We start from the raw sequence: 16,564 nt of genomic DNA, 5'->3' as shown, positions 1-16,564 counted from the left end.
ACTTAGCACAACATCCTTGCCCTTTGTGTTGTCATTTTGGTAATGTATCCCTTTGGCCAGTGTTCTTCCCGTGGACACTGCTTGGTCCACGTGCCATACTTAATGCAACCGAATTGTTCGAGTGCGCTAACCCTGCATTTACTCTATTACTATTAGACAGCTGTTCGAACATAGTAGCTCACGATAAAACTCAGTACGGTTTCTTCGGATGTTCGCTACTTTGGCAGGGTGAGCAGCGCGAATAACCAAGAATTCGTACGACACTAGTATGGCAGCATATTGCTGCATGTTCCATGGCCACCTGCGTTTAAGTCATGCAAACGCCATAGCTGCTAAGGCTTCTTAAACTGAGTCCCACAACCAGAAATTATTGTATGTAAATGATGCAGAAAATATATGTCATCCTACTGCTTTCGGTGCTGCTCAAGACTGTTTCATGAATCATAAAACATGGCTCTAGAGACGTAAATTACTAGATGCTGATAGGAGAAAGAAGAAATTAGGCAATCGTTCCCCTTACCTGGATTGCACGTTTGTAAGCAGACGTCTTCCTCTGGAAAGGCGTTGACACCACTGCAGACTGGGTAATCAGTTTGAAGGCATGTTTTTGTTGTTGGTTGGAAGTACCACATGGTGTTGCTTTCACGACAATTCGTTCCCCTTTCAGGTGGGTCTTTGCAATGGTCCTTGGGTTGATCATCACTGAAGATAAGTTCGGCCACGGTTTCTGAAATTAAATGACACAAGAAAACTTCACAAAGGTACTGCAGCCTGAAGTGAATTTCAGCACTACGCACATCAAATGCCTTGCATTCCTTCACATGACGAAACACCACCATTCATACGAGAATCCATTCTGCATAAAACTGCGCACATCATGACCGAGGTGAAATCCCTAATTACATGACGTGGCAAGATAAAGGATGCGCCTATTCTGTCAAACATCGACAGAGCGAGATCACAGGGTCTCATCGCGCAATATAGGGAAGTATTAGTTAAGTGAAAGCATTGGCGGAGCAAAAAAAAAGAAGTACAGCAATGCAGCGATAAAATAAAGTGATGAGTCGAGAAGTGCGCTCTCTTTAATCGTGCACTGACTGCTTTTCCACTTATTTTCATAATTTCATCGGCTAGTAGTGTATGTCAGAGCATGTAAGGATGTCCTAAGCTTTTCGCAAGCAAGCTCGCCAACTGCCTGCCCATCGACCACATAAGACAGCGTGCAACTTTAGAGACTTTCGTTGTAGTGAGAGGCCAAGGCGGGCGCATATAGTTTCTGAAGGATTCACCCTGCCAGGAGACGCCCTCTCTGACACCGTTTATGGGGCTTAAAAGGTGCCACTTTCAGGAAAATTATTGGCCTCCCCATAATCAAGATGAAAAAAAAAGGAAAGCCGTTCATGTGGTTGTATACCACATTGCGAAAACGCTCTTTGCGGGCTAAAAAAAGACGACTGCGATAACTGCTAATACAGAACAGTATTGAAATGGCCTAGGTGAATGAAAATATAAAAAGTGCGCGAATAACCCGGACACATTCACATGGACCTGTGACAGACGCCAATTTTGTGTCTATCTTAATCTGTCCTGCGTTTTCGAATGCTCCTTTGTAGGAAATGTATATATTTTGTTGTGCATCGATATCTTCCGCTATTCAGCAAGGATTAGGATTAAAATCTTGGGTACATGACACAATGGAAGGGCACGTCATAATCTGTTAGATGCGAGAGTGCTGCAAGTTCAAATTGTGACTTTTATCGTGGCTTATGAATAAGTAGTGTTTTTTTTTTTACTTTTTTGGCATCTGAAAACGGGGGAAGTCGGTATTCTTTGGGACTTCTCACGAGGCGACCCCACAACCATCGCCCGCCTAGACGGGAACGGGGCCAGCTGCTGACTTTTGACATGCCAACGAAGGAGCTTACTTTGATGTGAAAACAACTGCCGCGTTCTATGGAAGCGTTAACGACCATCAAGGCCAGGCTCCTGACCATGGCAGGCTGTCCGTCACGGAGAGCCTGGTAATTGCGGCAAGGAGCAAATTCCGACGACGTTCGTGGGAACAGCATGGACCCCTGTTTTCCGATTGCCTTGTCTTTGCATAGTAGGCGGATTCGAAGCTTGGACCTCAGAGTCGGAGTCCAGCCAGGTGGGGCGACTACAGGCGTACTGTTGAGAAGAGTGCGACCTCTTCGATTTGCCGCAACTAGGTAATCAAATTCCCTTGTGTAGAGAACTAGGGAAAATAACTGCTTTAAATGAGTCTCTCGAGCGTGACTAAGAGAGGCCTGATAAGAATCTGACTACTTGTTGTAATATTAAATAAACGTCTTCTTTCGCTCTTACTCCCAGACGCACAGTAATGATATGCCTTACTGTATTAAATACTCCCAATGCATGCTATATGCCGTTTACTTGATGCTACTAACTTCTGTCAATTGCATTTTATCGCTAACTAAACTGAAGTCCGAGATTGCAAACATTCAGGAATGGTGTAATAAAAATGAACTGCAAATAAACCCTTTAAAATCAAAATTCATTATTTTCAGCTCTGGATAACGTGTAATGAATAGCATACCTTCCGTAATAATTGGGCAGCATCATATTACCGCCATTATGCCGCATACTTGGGAGTGAAACTAGACCGCGATCTTAAATTCCATGATTACCTTGCATGCGTAAAAAAGAAAATGGCTTACGGCATGCCACTCCTCATGACAGCACGTTCCCACTTCTACTGTAACACACTATTGTCGCTCTCTTACACCTTTATTTATTCACATAGCAACTATGATGTGGCGTCTTGGGGAAACACATACAGTACTCTTATCAATTCGTTGCAAGTCATTCAAAATCAAGCCACAGGGGTACAACCTTGTAGCTCTTGCTACGCTAATGCAAGAAAACTGCTCAGAAGTAATAACGTGCTCACCGTATCTGTTATAATTAACTATAATTTGGGCACACTTTTATAAGCTGATTAGCAATCTGCTCCCAGTTGATGTAATTTCAGAACCATCTTTACTGAATGGTAATATTACAAGATTTGCATCTAAGAAAAATTTAACCTTGCCCAAAGTGCGCACTAATTATGGTAAATTCATATTGAATTTTTCTTGCATTTCATTGTGTAACTCCTTTCCTGTAGATACAAAAGAGTAGTACCATATACAAATTAAAAAAATTTCTTACATTGTTCTTGATGAATTTGCTCTAATTACTGTTCGTCTGTTTATGTTCTTGCTCATGCATCATATTGCTTTTGAGACTTTCATGTAGGTTGACACCGTAGCCTATTTTCACCCATATTGCTGATATTTTGTTTGTGCAATTGATGCGTCCTATTATTGCGATACATCTAATAATTTTTTTCTATGCTTGCCAGTGACTACGTAGGTCACGTTGGATATACATCTGTTCATATTCGCACACATAACTTTATTTTATTTTTAATTTTTCGTGTATTTCCGCTCAATTTGTATCTTATATTTGTTTACATTTTGACCTTTATAATATTTTCATGATATTCTTTATTTTGTACCATGTCGTAATTCCTCTCACCACGTAACCTTGAGCGGAGGTCCCATACAGTCTTTGACTATGGCACCTCTTTTTGTATTCCATATCTGCCAAAACATGTAACCACTTTCAAGCAATAAGCTTTGAAACTTTGAAACTCATCCCTACGCTTGATGGGTTCCTGGCTTGAAGGCTACCTCGACTCGCAACAGTAGGTACATTTCTCGGACTGCCTACGCGGGACTAATGTAGTCGTAAGCCGGGATGAAAAGAAGCCATGGTTCCAGGGTCCCTATAACGCAACGCTAATCCAAACTCTTCGTATTTCATTTATGCAATAGCTCTCCGTGACTCGCCAAACATCTTTAGGGCCCCACCGACTTCACCTGTCTATCACGCGACCTCACGAAAACTGCGAAAACTCGCCTATGCGTGATTAGACTGAACAAAAGAAAACTAATTTACTCCCGTTCAACGCCTCTGTCACCACTATCCCACCGCTATCGTTCGAATATTATTCTCGCTGGACCTACTTCGCTTTTATGTCACACGACCTCATAATACCGCGAAAACTCACCACATGAAAGTAACGTTTATGCAATAAAGATGCTTTAATATGCTGAAAAAAACTGATTTTTTTCGTGATAGCTGGTCACTGTTCATTCCCGAAAGGAAAAGGAGATGGCTGCCCGCCGATCGCTCTGACACTGGCTACTCAGAGCTGCAAAGGAGAACGTATTTATTTGCCTTCACCAACATTCTGCAGTAGCAGAATAATGCTGTCGATTCCTTTTGGCCAAGTATAAAACATCGCTCTGCCGAGTCATCTTGGCTGAGGATCCGTTTTAGCAGGATTTCTAACCTTGCGTCACACGCCGCCACGTTTTTTGATCAGCATCCGCAAACTAAGCAAGGGGAACAGCCCAATCACTGACGTCGGCACCATCCTCCTCATCAGGTTATATACTTTTACTGTGCTAGCTCGGTCCAACCGAAACCCTCTCCACTTCTGCGTGCTTCTTGTCTCTTCTTAGCCAATTACATGATAAAAGCCTTTCAAGGTAGGCAATGCTAGTATCTTTAAAAGCAAACAAATGTAACCTCCTATAAACGAGGAGAGCGTTTCATAGCTCGGCTCAAACAACGCTGAGGGTCACTGCCAGATGCTTCCGTTGGCGGTTACGCAAATTTTACGGCAGGAGATTAGAATAAAGAAAGATTAGAATAGTTACATATTAGATGAGTCAGGATGTTTTTTGGTATTATACAGATTGTTAAAGATATTCTGTGGCAGATAGCATATTTTATATTTCTTGAGCTAGAATATTCGAAGAGGTGGACGTTAATTACTGACATTATGTGCACGAAAAATCGAAAAGCGTAGTAAAAAAATACAAAATTTTACTATTTGTGTTATGAATAACTACTTTGCGGTTCATATTGAAATTTAAGAATGGTAAATGGTCAATGCGCTAGACGTGATCATTTGGAACACATTCTGAGGATGACACTAATATCGAGAGTTTCACTCCCGAAGCATGGGATGAAATACATTGGAGATTTCAGTTGTCATTGTGCTTCAATGCGTCAAACAGCATTTTTTTAAAAGAGCAGAAACAACAATACAATTTTACAGGTATATTGAAGGTGTTTATATCAAAACCAGTGCAGTCCTTAGAATTCATTCCAATTGCATATGCCTTGGAGATTAACAAGCTAGAATGATTAAACTGCAATATATGCCACAAAGTGGTTTAATATATGCCGTAGAGACTGATGTGTAGTTTTCTGTTCGTTAGCCAAAGGTTCATTTCAATGTGTTGTGTAACAAATATCCGCGTATTGGAGCTATCCAGTCCAGGAATACACTTGTGCTTTCTGTCACAGGCAATTCTTTAAAGGTATGACAACCAGGTATATGGGCGGTGAAAGCTTTAGCGTGCATCCCCCATATATATATATATATATATATATATATACTGGTAGCTAAATATGACCGAACTAATATATGACCGATATTCTTGTTTGGGGCGTTACTTGACGCCGTGCTAACCACAAGTAGGCAATCAATATGAACAGATAGGGGCATTCCTTTAATTACTAGATATTGAAATACCTTCACTATATGTTTATTTGCTATCTAAATGTGCAAAGCACATCATGAATAAGCATACGCAACAAAAAGAAAAAGAAATTTCGGAATCTTTTTCAGCAATGCGGGGAAAACCCCAGGCGGGAAATTGGAAGTGGGCTTCACCCCAAGCCACCTAGCGCTTTGTTTTCAGTATTTTTAGACAGTTCTCATCATATGTGAACCATAGGTGCACATTTCATTTCCTTTACATCACATGTGTGACTCCACTGCAGCGGAATATCTTGCATTGGTCTGTCTCCATCGACCTTGCTTTCAAAAGACATTGAGTGGCGTGCCAAACTTCTTTCGCGTGCAGTATTCCTGCTCTAAACCAACAAATGATGCTTGCTGCCTGTCATACAGTGTTTTCCGAAGGCATTCAGCCAAAAACTTCATACTCAATATTGAAGCAAGGCAAGAAACTTTTTTTTTCTCGTATGTTGCCCTTAGGCCACATTCGTCATTAAAGGGATTTAACAGGGAGTGCTGAGAGGCACAGTTTGGTATTTAACGCTATAACCGCTCAGAAACGTAGCTTTCAGTGTAATTAAATTATCGGCGTAGAAAGAACATGACATATTTTTGCTGTTTCCGAACAATACGTTATCCATACCTAATCCATTTTTTTATTTTGTCTTTTAACGGTGATAAGAATGAATGATAATGAGTTATAATTTTATTGAATTATAATTTATTTCGTTTAAGGGCTCAATGCACCTCTGTGGCTATGAGAGACACCGTAGTGGAGGTCTACGAATTTTTATCACGGGGTTTCTTTAACCAGCACCTTAATCTGAGTATGTGAACACTTTTGCTTTTACACTCTATGGAAATGTGGCAGCCGTGGCCAGAAATAAAGCTGTGACCACTTGCTCACCATAACAATGTCATAACCGCTAAGATACCGTGTGGTTTGCACAGAGTGTGTTGATTTGGTGTGTTCGCTTGTTTTTCCGGGCATTTTTCTTGAATTCATTTTACCGCTTCAAATGTCACATGTGTAGATGTTTGCCTATGCGTTTCTCCTATCCGAAGCAACGGTACAGAATCACTAAAGTTCATTTCCAAAATAAAAAAAAAATGTAGATATTGCTTTCAAAAGCATTTGCACGCAACCTGGCAATAAACGCCTACAGAAGAATAGTTGTTGCCTGTATTTAGTGATGGGGGACAAAGAAATGATCATTTATAGGATATTATTTTGATCAGTGATATTTAAACAGTTTCGTCTATAACGCACTGGTGCAGCGATCAAATATTTTGAAGTGTATTTTGAAGGGGTTAATAATTCTTCGATGCTACTGATGCCATTATGTTGCGTCATTTCAATTTCAGAGTGTCTGCATGCGTACATTCATACTTCCTCAACTACTGCCATACGCACCTTCTAGAAGGATCGCCCAGAAGAAAAATACAATACCACTGTACCGCATCCTGTATTGGCCTGTAGTTGCCTACCTGTGGAATAAAGATTGGTCCTGTTATTGAACATATCTTTTACGGAAGGATACATGGTGACAGAAAGTTCAAGGTTTTGCTGTAACCTTGTGGCTACAATACCCAAACAAAGTTCAGTGAGGTGACACACGTAGTCATTCCTTAAAGTTATTCTAGTCACTGATGACTGATGATGTTTCCGGTTCGGTACCTTTAAATGTGCTACATCAGCGCATTGAAAACAGTTGTAGATTTGCGATAATTAAAATTTGTCATGCATTATACACCGTTCTTCCTGTTACATATACGCGGTGCATATGGATTCAACAATAAATGTGGCACAAATATGTTCACCACGGCATCTTTCAGCGGTGAGAGAGCCGTTGCGTTTCTCAGCTGCTCGATGGTGTTTGACGAAGCGACACCAACGTCGCGTTTAGCAGGACACATCGATCACGTGTTCGTAGAGGATTTGTCAACATTGGCACCTAAGTACGTGTCTTACTTTACCATCTACAGGCCACTATTCTGACCAATCACGCAACGTTCCGAAACCATGGGCGCGTTGGAATCTATTAATAAAGAGACCTGTACATTGTACGTAAATTATGTTGCGTTTCAATGCACAGCTCTCCAAAATTGAGAAAACATAGGCACTAGGGGCGTGTCCTGCCTGACTTGGTACTACAGTATATGTCGGTAGGTGCTACCAAGACTGTCATTTTTATTGTTGTGCTGTTCCTTGTCTCTGGTATCTGTTTTATTGCGATAGCAATTATATGGACACTTCAAGCGGATTTCTGCTGTCGGCGTCGCCGTCATCATCGTTGTCGCCGCCGTGAGGTTGCGTATAAAGTTCAAGGGCAATACAATCGTCGCCGTGCGCCGTATGTGCGAGTGAAAGCGCGCGGGGGACGCGCGCTATCTCGGAGAGCGAACGCACAGCGGAGAGCAAACGTGACTTCCGTCGCGCGAAAGGCCATGTGGGTGTGGGAGGGAGGGAGGGAGAGGGGGGGCAACGCTGTGCTGCGGCACCAAATACGTATCCTGCAACCGGGCGCAAGGGGAACTAGCCACTGAATCTCCCACGCGAAAGGAGGAAAGCGGGAAGGCAGCGCGGGAGGGAGATTAGGGGAGGGGCAGCTTCTACTCTGCCAAAGACTGCGCTTGTACTTTGCGCCGGTGCGGGCAGTCGCGCGCACCATTTCCAGAAAGCGATCTCCACACAGCTCTGACCTGTGTATGCGCTGTGCATTCGCCGCTCAGTTTCCGTTGAAGCGATAGTCCGCATGAACCTTCGCTCGCTGCGGCAGTTGCGCTTGCTGCCAGCGTTCTGACAGTGGTTGTCTGTGGTCATCGAGTGTGATCTATTCATGTTTGCTTGCGCGCGCTGACACCTCGCTTGTTAATTCAGTTAGTAAGCGAATGTGTCCAAGTTTATGCAGCCGATAAAACTACTATCCCTACTCCGAATTGCTCTATACTAATTTGCTATCACAATTGATGCTTCGCCATTCGGGTGAAACTGCGACATTTTTTACCACTACAAATGCTCTAAGTTTCGGTGCATTTATGTTGAAACGTTTTATTTGTAGGCACATACTCTGATGCACCACATTGTATCCAGATCATTGGTGTTTGAATAGCAGCAGACTTAATTGCGCAAAGCGTTCTTCATAATTCTTAAGTGGAACTTCTAGCAAGCGGCCTCTAGAAACGTAAATGAAAGTGTAGCGCCCACTGACGCTGCTAAGCGGGGACGCTTAGGTCGGCGCTCTTGGCCAGCGCTTTGGGGCAGGCTGCGAATGGCGACGACAATAAAGTTGGGCGGCGCATGCTAACGGCGCAAGCATGGCACGCGCCAGTCGGTTCTAAACGCCTGCCGAGCTGGGCTCCTTGTTCTGGCGCTCCGCTGCGACCCCTCGGTTCTCGACAGTGGTGACTCCGGCCTAAGAGATGACCGACCCCAGCAACCTCCCGCCCTCAGGCAACCTCCCGCCTGACGCTACCTCGCGCCCACGGGACGTCGCAGCTCTACAGCTCCACCTGCCCACGTTCTGCCGCAAGAACCCGCAGGTTTGGTTCGCCCAGGTCGAAGCCATCTTCGATCTGCAACACATCACCTCGGAGATTTTGCGGTTTCGCCACTTACATTGCAACCTGTCTCCTGAGGTAGCTCAAGAAGTGGCAGACGTTATCGCTGCACCTTTGAGTGATGCCCCGTACCAGCAACTGAAGCAGATTATTTTAGAACGCACCACGGCGTCCGAGAGCGCGCGCCTCCAGCACCTGCTCACATCCGAGGACCTTGGAGATCGCCGCCCTTCCCAGCTGCTCAACAGCATGCGACAGCTCCTGGGCACAAGCAAGGTCGACCCGAATGGTGCACTGTTGAGGGAGCTCTTCTTGCAGCGCTTACCACAGTCCACCCGCCTAGTCTTGGCTGCTACAGAGGACTTGACCCTCGACCGCCTCGCCCAGCTCGCTGATCGAGTCCACGACGCGACTTCTCCTTCAGTCGCCGCCCTCTCTTCAACGCCACAGTCCTCAATCATAGCCCGCTTAGAGTGTCGGATCGACCAGCTCGCCGTTTCCATCGACGCCCTTCGGACGTCCTCCCATGACCAGCGCGGCTCTACCTCATGTCCCAGCCGCCGTCCCTCTTCCCCGACCAGTCGCCGCTCGCGCAGTCCTCGACGCTCGCCTATCTGCTGGTACCATCGCACTTTCCAGCACCGCGCCCGTCGGTGCAAGACCCCATGCGAATGGTCGGGAAACGCACCGCGAGATCACTGACGGCGGCATGTGACCTCGCCTTACAACCCGGCCGCCTTTTCATAGTCACGGATCGCATTTCCGGCCTGCGGTTCCTTGTAGACACGGGTGCCGAGGTCAGTGTACTGCCGTCCTCCAAGCGTGACCGCGTTTCTAAGTCACCTGGACCTACGCTCCGCGCGGCAAACTCTACCTCCATCGCCACGTATGGTCTGCGGTCCCTCACTCTCGACCTTGGCCTGCGGCGCACGTTCCGGTGGGTCTTCATCGTGGCCGACGTTCATCAGCCTATCCTCGGCTCCGACTTCCTGACCCATTTCGACCTCGACGTCAGCATGCGCCGCCATCGCCTGATTGACAGCAAGACGCGCCTCTCCATCGCTGGCGTTCTGTCGGCTGTCGCTCCCACTGGCATCCGCACGCTGATCCCTTCATGCCCGTACGCTCGAATCCTCGAAGATTTCCCTGAAGTGACGATGCCCTGCAATTTAAATCAGCCACCCAAGCACAGCGTCACCCACCATATTGTCACGCGTGGTCCACCCGTCGCAGCTCGTCCACGCCGCCTCTTCGGTGAGCGTCTGGCCATTGCTAAACGGGAATTCGAGCACATGCTGCAGCTAGGTATTATTCGCCCTTCCTCCAGCAGTTGGGCCTCCCCACTGCATCTGGTGCCCAAGAAAGAACCGGGTGACTGGCGTCCGTGCGGTGACTACCGGGCGCTCAACGCTCACACGGTCCACGATAGCTATCCCCTTCCACACATTCAAGATTTCACAGGCCATTTGGAAGGATGCAATATCTTTAGTAAAGTGGACCTTGTCAAGGCCTATCACCAAATCCCCGTTGAGCCTGCCGATATCCCGAAGACAGTCATTACTACACCCTTCGGCCTGTTTGAGTATGTGCGCATGCCCTTTGGGTTACGCAACGCAGCTCAAACGTTCCAGCGATTCATCGCCGAGGTAACGCGTGGCCTCCCGGCTGTGTTTGCCTACATCGACGACATCCTCGTCGCGAGTCGAAATCCACTAGATCACGAGCGTCACCTCCGGGAACTCTTTCAGCGCCTTCAACAATTTGGCCTGGTTGTAAACCCCCAGAAATTTTCTTTTTTATTTAATAATATAGAGTAAAAAAAACCTTCAATACCAAATATATGCACCTTGCCCCTTGTTCCTAACTGCTGTAAGTTAGACACACTAAAAGATTATTATGCAGATTTGCGGGTGTGAATATTAGCCATAGGAATTCTCACGCTATGCTAGACTGCCATGTCGTCGTAAATGTGGAAACGGGCAAGCGCCTAAGGGGCCGGCAATTATACGCTGTCGAAACGCTGGTGGATTAAATGAGCCCGAGATAATGTAGCGCTTGATATTATTAGAGCACAGCCATAAAACCACATGCACTGCTGAGCATATACCAATGTTTGAGATAGCACTAAAACTATGTGAACGTCAATTATTGCAAGCAGACAGCCACATATGTCATCATTGCCGCTCTTATGCACATATTACACTGCTGAGCCAACTAAAGCGCAACTTTTGCGTTGCTTGAGTGTGGAAGTGCTAGGAGCACTGGATGCTAGTTTCGATTACGTCTCCTGTCAATTTGCTTTTTTTAAACAGCGGAGCTGTTTAAGCCGGCAGTAATGTGTGCCGCCTCCCACGTTGCCTAAATACCAGCTCGTGGAACGTCACGTGCTGTGCTCGGGGGAGAGAAAAATGAAAATGAGAGCGTGAGAGAGTGCACGCGTCGCGTGCTACGCACGAGAGAGGGAAAAAGAAAATGGAAGAGAGAGAGCGAAACAAATTGTAGCATCACCTAGGAGGCAACGCGCAGAGGTGTTGCCGACGCCATCCGCGCTTCTCCGTTTCCGCGCATTAGCGCTGAACGCTCGCGGTGTCCGTGACTGCAGTAGGCGCCTCTGGCGGCGGCTCGGCCGAGCTCCCACCAGCTGCGCGGTACTGCGCATGCGCCGTGACGTGATCCCTGCATGTGGTTTGCTGCGCACCGCCCATAGACTGTGCATAGCTTTCGATTCACTTCCCCTACGTGTGCTCGCACTGGAAGTGCTTCGCGAGGAGTTCCCGGATGCCACTGACCACGAGGAAATGCATATACACTTCGTATAACTCAGCATCACTTGGCATTACCTCGTATAACTTAGCATCACTTCTCCACCAGTATGTCTCCATCAGTATGGTGGCGCCATCTAGTTAAGGTGCCTGCTAACGCACCGTGCTCGACATGTAAATTGCATAGAGCAATTGCATGCTGCATGTAACCGGACCTGGCTCACTCAAGCAAGCTAGGTTACTATTTATCATGAGCCCGTTTTGAAGATTCCAATAAGCAGTCATGGTCATCATCATCAACAACAACAACGTACCGTGCCACGGGTCAAGGGGTGTGAGGTGTGCGCCACGTATTCTGGATACGTCTTCGGTACACGTTATAGCGTCTCCTCGCAAGGTACGAACCGCTGCTGATGAAGCGAATCGTAGAGCTGCGTGCGCGGATACAACCTGGCTTGATCGGGCTCAGCAGACTGCTGTGCCGAGAGCATTACAAGCCACAGCTCGCCGTCGAAGCCTAGCGGACAGTTCAAGTCGTATTCGTCAAAACAAGGCGAAGAGACTTTGCCCCGAAGACCCCGTTGCGCGTGTTTCCGAAATTGAAGCTACTCTTGAGCCAATCCACCAGCTTACGCTGTGACTGCTGCCTGTGCCGCGCAGACCTCCGACTTTTTTTTTATTCATCTTTAGGTTTTTCTTACAAACTCTCCGTGGTTCCACAAAGTATGCAAAAAATTCGATGTTGTAATGAGAGTGAAGCTTCATTGATTCATAAATTTTATTGTAAGAAAACCACACTAGGGTATCAGGAACTTCGTTGTGGATGGTAGTATTCACAACCCGAGGTATTTCCATTTTTACTACATGTTTACTACATACGAGTGGTTTCGCATTACGCTTTCTTCACAATGCGGCTGCCACGGCCAGGAAGTTATCCAGCGACACCATGCTCACATGCGGAACGCTATAGCCACTGAACCACTGTGGTTAGTCACGAAGGACAGGCATGCCTTGTCCACCCATACAAAATCCGAGCGCCGAAGCTTTATTCTACTTGGTGGAGCAATTTACACCGCTTGGCCTTTACACATGAATAACGGCGGGAGAATAACAATAAGAGTTTTGTCGTGGCGAGTACTTTCAAGTGTTGCGCTTGTTGATTGCAGGCTAAATCGTAAGAAATAATTCTTCATGAACAATGCAAGGAAAATTGATATGCTCTTTGGCTAGCTGTAGCGCCGCGACATAAGCTTGAAGAGCATTATTGCACGCGCGAATACAATGTAAAGGACACGGAACCGCGTTCATCCGTATGATCTGCTGGGGCTAGATTTAAGAATTACGTTCAAGCCGAAACGCGAACTCCTGCAATCCAGCTGCACAAGCTGGACTTTAGGATTGTTGCCTATGATTAGTTTGTCAATTTTATAGAATATTACTGGATGATTACAGCGCAAGCTATTATCAGACCTTTTGGAATACCATACCCAAATCGTTTGGCAATATATAAGGCCAGCAGCAGGAATAGGTCACAACGAATGTCCACAATGCCTTCGGTCCTGTAGAGTCCTAAAATATTTATGATGGTGCTTCATCATCAACTTTAAAAGTTCTGTTAACATTCATTTGAAAGTTCTCATTAGAGCACTGCACGGGCCTGATTTTTCGGCCCGAGCAGGGCCCGGGCGTACATGACCGAGACCAGCCCGGGCCTGACCCGGGCCCGTGTTACTGAGCCCGGGCCCGGCTTGGGCACGAACGTTCATTACTACGCTTAGCTAGGGCCCGCGTGTGCATGACCAGACCCTTCCTGTAAGAAAAAAAATTCTTTTTTTACTTACAGATTGTACCGTATGTGTCAGCCTTTCTCGAGGTTTATTCAGCTGCAGTATATAAGCAATAAAAGGCCGAAATATTTGTTTCTCCCACGGGAACATCAGTAATCCGGCCCATTCGCCTGTGCTGCTATTTTTCCGCTGGTGCACATGCACTTACCTTGATTTGTACGATATGGTGCTATGATGTCATTTAGCATGAAAATATACAGGGTGTTTCATTTTAGCTCAACCAAATTTTTAAAAATTGCCTATGGCAGATAGCACAACTTTAATCCTTGATCTAAACTACTCGATGAGGCGGCCATTACTTCCACGAGAAATCAAAACGCCTAATTGAAGAATTAACATAATTACGCTAATGAACTTTTTAATAATTTATTTTATGGCACATCTTTCAATCTACGAATTATAGCCACTGAGTTCGCAAGGCGTATCCACTTGGAATGAATTCTCAGGACTGAACCAGTTTCGAGATATTAATTTTCAGAGTGTCCGACGAAATACATGGGCGTTTTGAGGAAAACGCTGTTTTGTGCATTGAAGCACAAAAGTAACTGGCCTTAGGGCTAAAATAATGCAATAGTATCAACACTAATAATAGTGCAATCGCAAAAGCGGTATCATGGGAATGGTTTGAGGAGCGGTTCTTTGTATAATTTAGTTTTCCTTACGCGGAAACAATGTTCGTTTTGTCGAAAAGAAAAAAAGTTTGCTTAGCTTGCACTGGCGGTGCAATGCTAAAGAGACAGCGAAGTTGGTGGGCTAAGCTAAGCACTACCAAGTCATCCCCAGCACTTCCCGGAATTTATTTATTATCGATTGATTATTGATTAGCTATTGATTGACTATCGATTGTCTATCGAAAGATATTGGCCACGTATTTGCGCTAGGCTAAGCACTACCAAGTAATCCCCAGCATTTTCCGGAATTTATTGATTAGTGATCGATTATCGACTAGCTATTGATTGGCTATCAATTGCCTATCGATGACTGACTAAGTATTCCCCACCATTCTTGGCTAGACTTAATCTGGCGCAGCTTCGCTAGTTCACAGCTGTATGTGCCATTGCGACTGAACCCTTTCTGCACTGCTGCTAGGATCGGCCCACATTTTTGGATTCAGCAGACACATTACGCCCGGCTGAAACAGCTCCGCTGTTAAAAATGAAAACTTCATCTGTTTTGCTATTTTCTTTGATAAGATATGCAGTCATCTGATAAGATATACAGTCAAGAGAGCGGTGTGGATCAGAGAACAAACGGGAATAACCGATATTCTAGTTGACATTAAGCGGGGAAAATGGAGCTGGGCAGGCCATGTAATGCGTAGGGTGGAGAACCAATGGACCATTAGAGCTACAGAATGGATACCAAGAGAAGGGAAGCGCAGTCTAGGAAGGCAGAAAACAAGGTCGGGTGATGAACTTAGGAAATTCGCAGGCGCAAATTGTAATCTGCTAGCGCAAGACAGGGTTAATTAGAGATCGCAGCGAGAGGCCTTCGTCCTGCAGTGGACATAAATATAGGCTCATGATGATGATGATGACAGTCATCTTGCACGTGTCACTTAAGCTTGGCACAGAATGCATTTAACCATGCAATGCATAATGGTCGCGTGTGCTAAAAGGCCTACTTAGGCCCTTTAATCCTTTCAGGCCCAAGTTAATTCTGTTCATTGTAAAAAATTGGTCTTTACAATTTGAGATTTCATGATCGTGGTAGTTAAAAAAATTAAAAAATCTGGACTCCCACTTTTCAATCAAAACTTATTAAATGATTCCAAATGGAATCAGTGGGACTTGGTGGACTTGAAATGCGTCGTTTCAAGCAATACGTGAAAAGTCTATTTATTCTATTTATTCTATCTATTCAAGCAATACGTGAAAAGTCTATTTGAAGAATTGCTTCAAAGATCTTTGAAGCAATTCTTTTCTTTGTTGAGGCAGAGGTGTGTGCCACACTTCTCGCACCGAATGCGAAAGTAAGAGCACATTCTTCTCTATTTTTTCAAGTTTGCGCAATGACTTCTGTTTCATCGGACGAATCAATGTCACCTCGAGGGATCAGCACAAGCTTCGCGACTTCTTTCTTTTACCAATAAACCTCGCATGCGCTGATTGTCGCCATCTGTTCCGAAAGAAATTCTTTCCGTATTACGGAGGCATTTCCTCCCCAAAAAGTTTATCTACACGGCATAAGCTCATATCAAAAGCACAAAATCACAAAAACCAGAGCAAGGATCCACCAATAATGCAGGCGCCTGACGCGATAATGATCCACCAGGTAACACACGTCCAAAACGTGGCCAGGTACGGCATGAAAACGCCGTTTGAGCGCGAACAAACACGCGATTTAGTCAGTGAGGTAACGTCAATCGAAAATGTGTCGCGTGAGTAGTGGGGGCCGCTAGGTACCAATGATTCCATTTGGAATCATCAAGATTCGCAAAGTTCTCCGGTACCCACAAATACTTTTCGCCGAATAAATTTACAGCGAAGCGATAGCATAACACCTAATAGTCCAAATCCAAATGTTCGAGAGAAAAATATAATAACTCTCGTACCTCTGCACGGTGAGAAGAAGAGGCGATCTCAGCGAATGGCGGGAACAGTGCAAGCGGTTCTTCTATTTTTTTCGTTCAGAGGTGACTGCACTTCCTTGAGTCTGCCAGCTTGACAGCATATGTAGAGCAAGGGCTAAATATGAGTTGTAGCGTAAGAACAACCTTTTTTTTCGGGGTTGCCCACTGAGCTGCAAGATTGATGAGTCCATTTGGAATC

At 45.4% G+C, this 16,564-nt stretch overlaps 1 protein-coding gene across 1 annotated transcript in view; it reads right to left on the bottom strand.

Annotated features, from left to right (window-relative positions):
• LOC125946524 (papilin-like) overlaps nucleotides 1–7,114 on the bottom strand; it is a 29,914-nt gene extending 22,800 nt beyond the window's left edge. Inside the window, exons 1-2 of the mRNA XM_049670027.1 lie at nucleotides 7,038–7,114; nucleotides 521–727 (exon numbers count right to left, since the gene is read on the bottom strand). Coding sequence (XP_049525984.1) covers nucleotides 521–727; nucleotides 7,038–7,086 — 256 coding nt within the window. The 5' untranslated portion in view covers nucleotides 7,087–7,114. The remainder of the gene's footprint in view (nucleotides 1–520; nucleotides 728–7,037) is intronic.
• Between the last annotated feature and the right edge of the window lie 9,450 nt (nucleotides 7,115–16,564).

Source organism: Dermacentor silvarum, chromosome 7, assembly GCF_013339745.2.
Source record: "Dermacentor silvarum isolate Dsil-2018 chromosome 7, BIME_Dsil_1.4, whole genome shotgun sequence".
Classification (NCBI taxonomy): domain Eukaryota; kingdom Metazoa; phylum Arthropoda; class Arachnida; order Ixodida; family Ixodidae; genus Dermacentor; species Dermacentor silvarum.
Note: the sequence above shows the minus strand (reverse complement) of the source record. Positions and strands in the feature narration are given on the sequence as shown.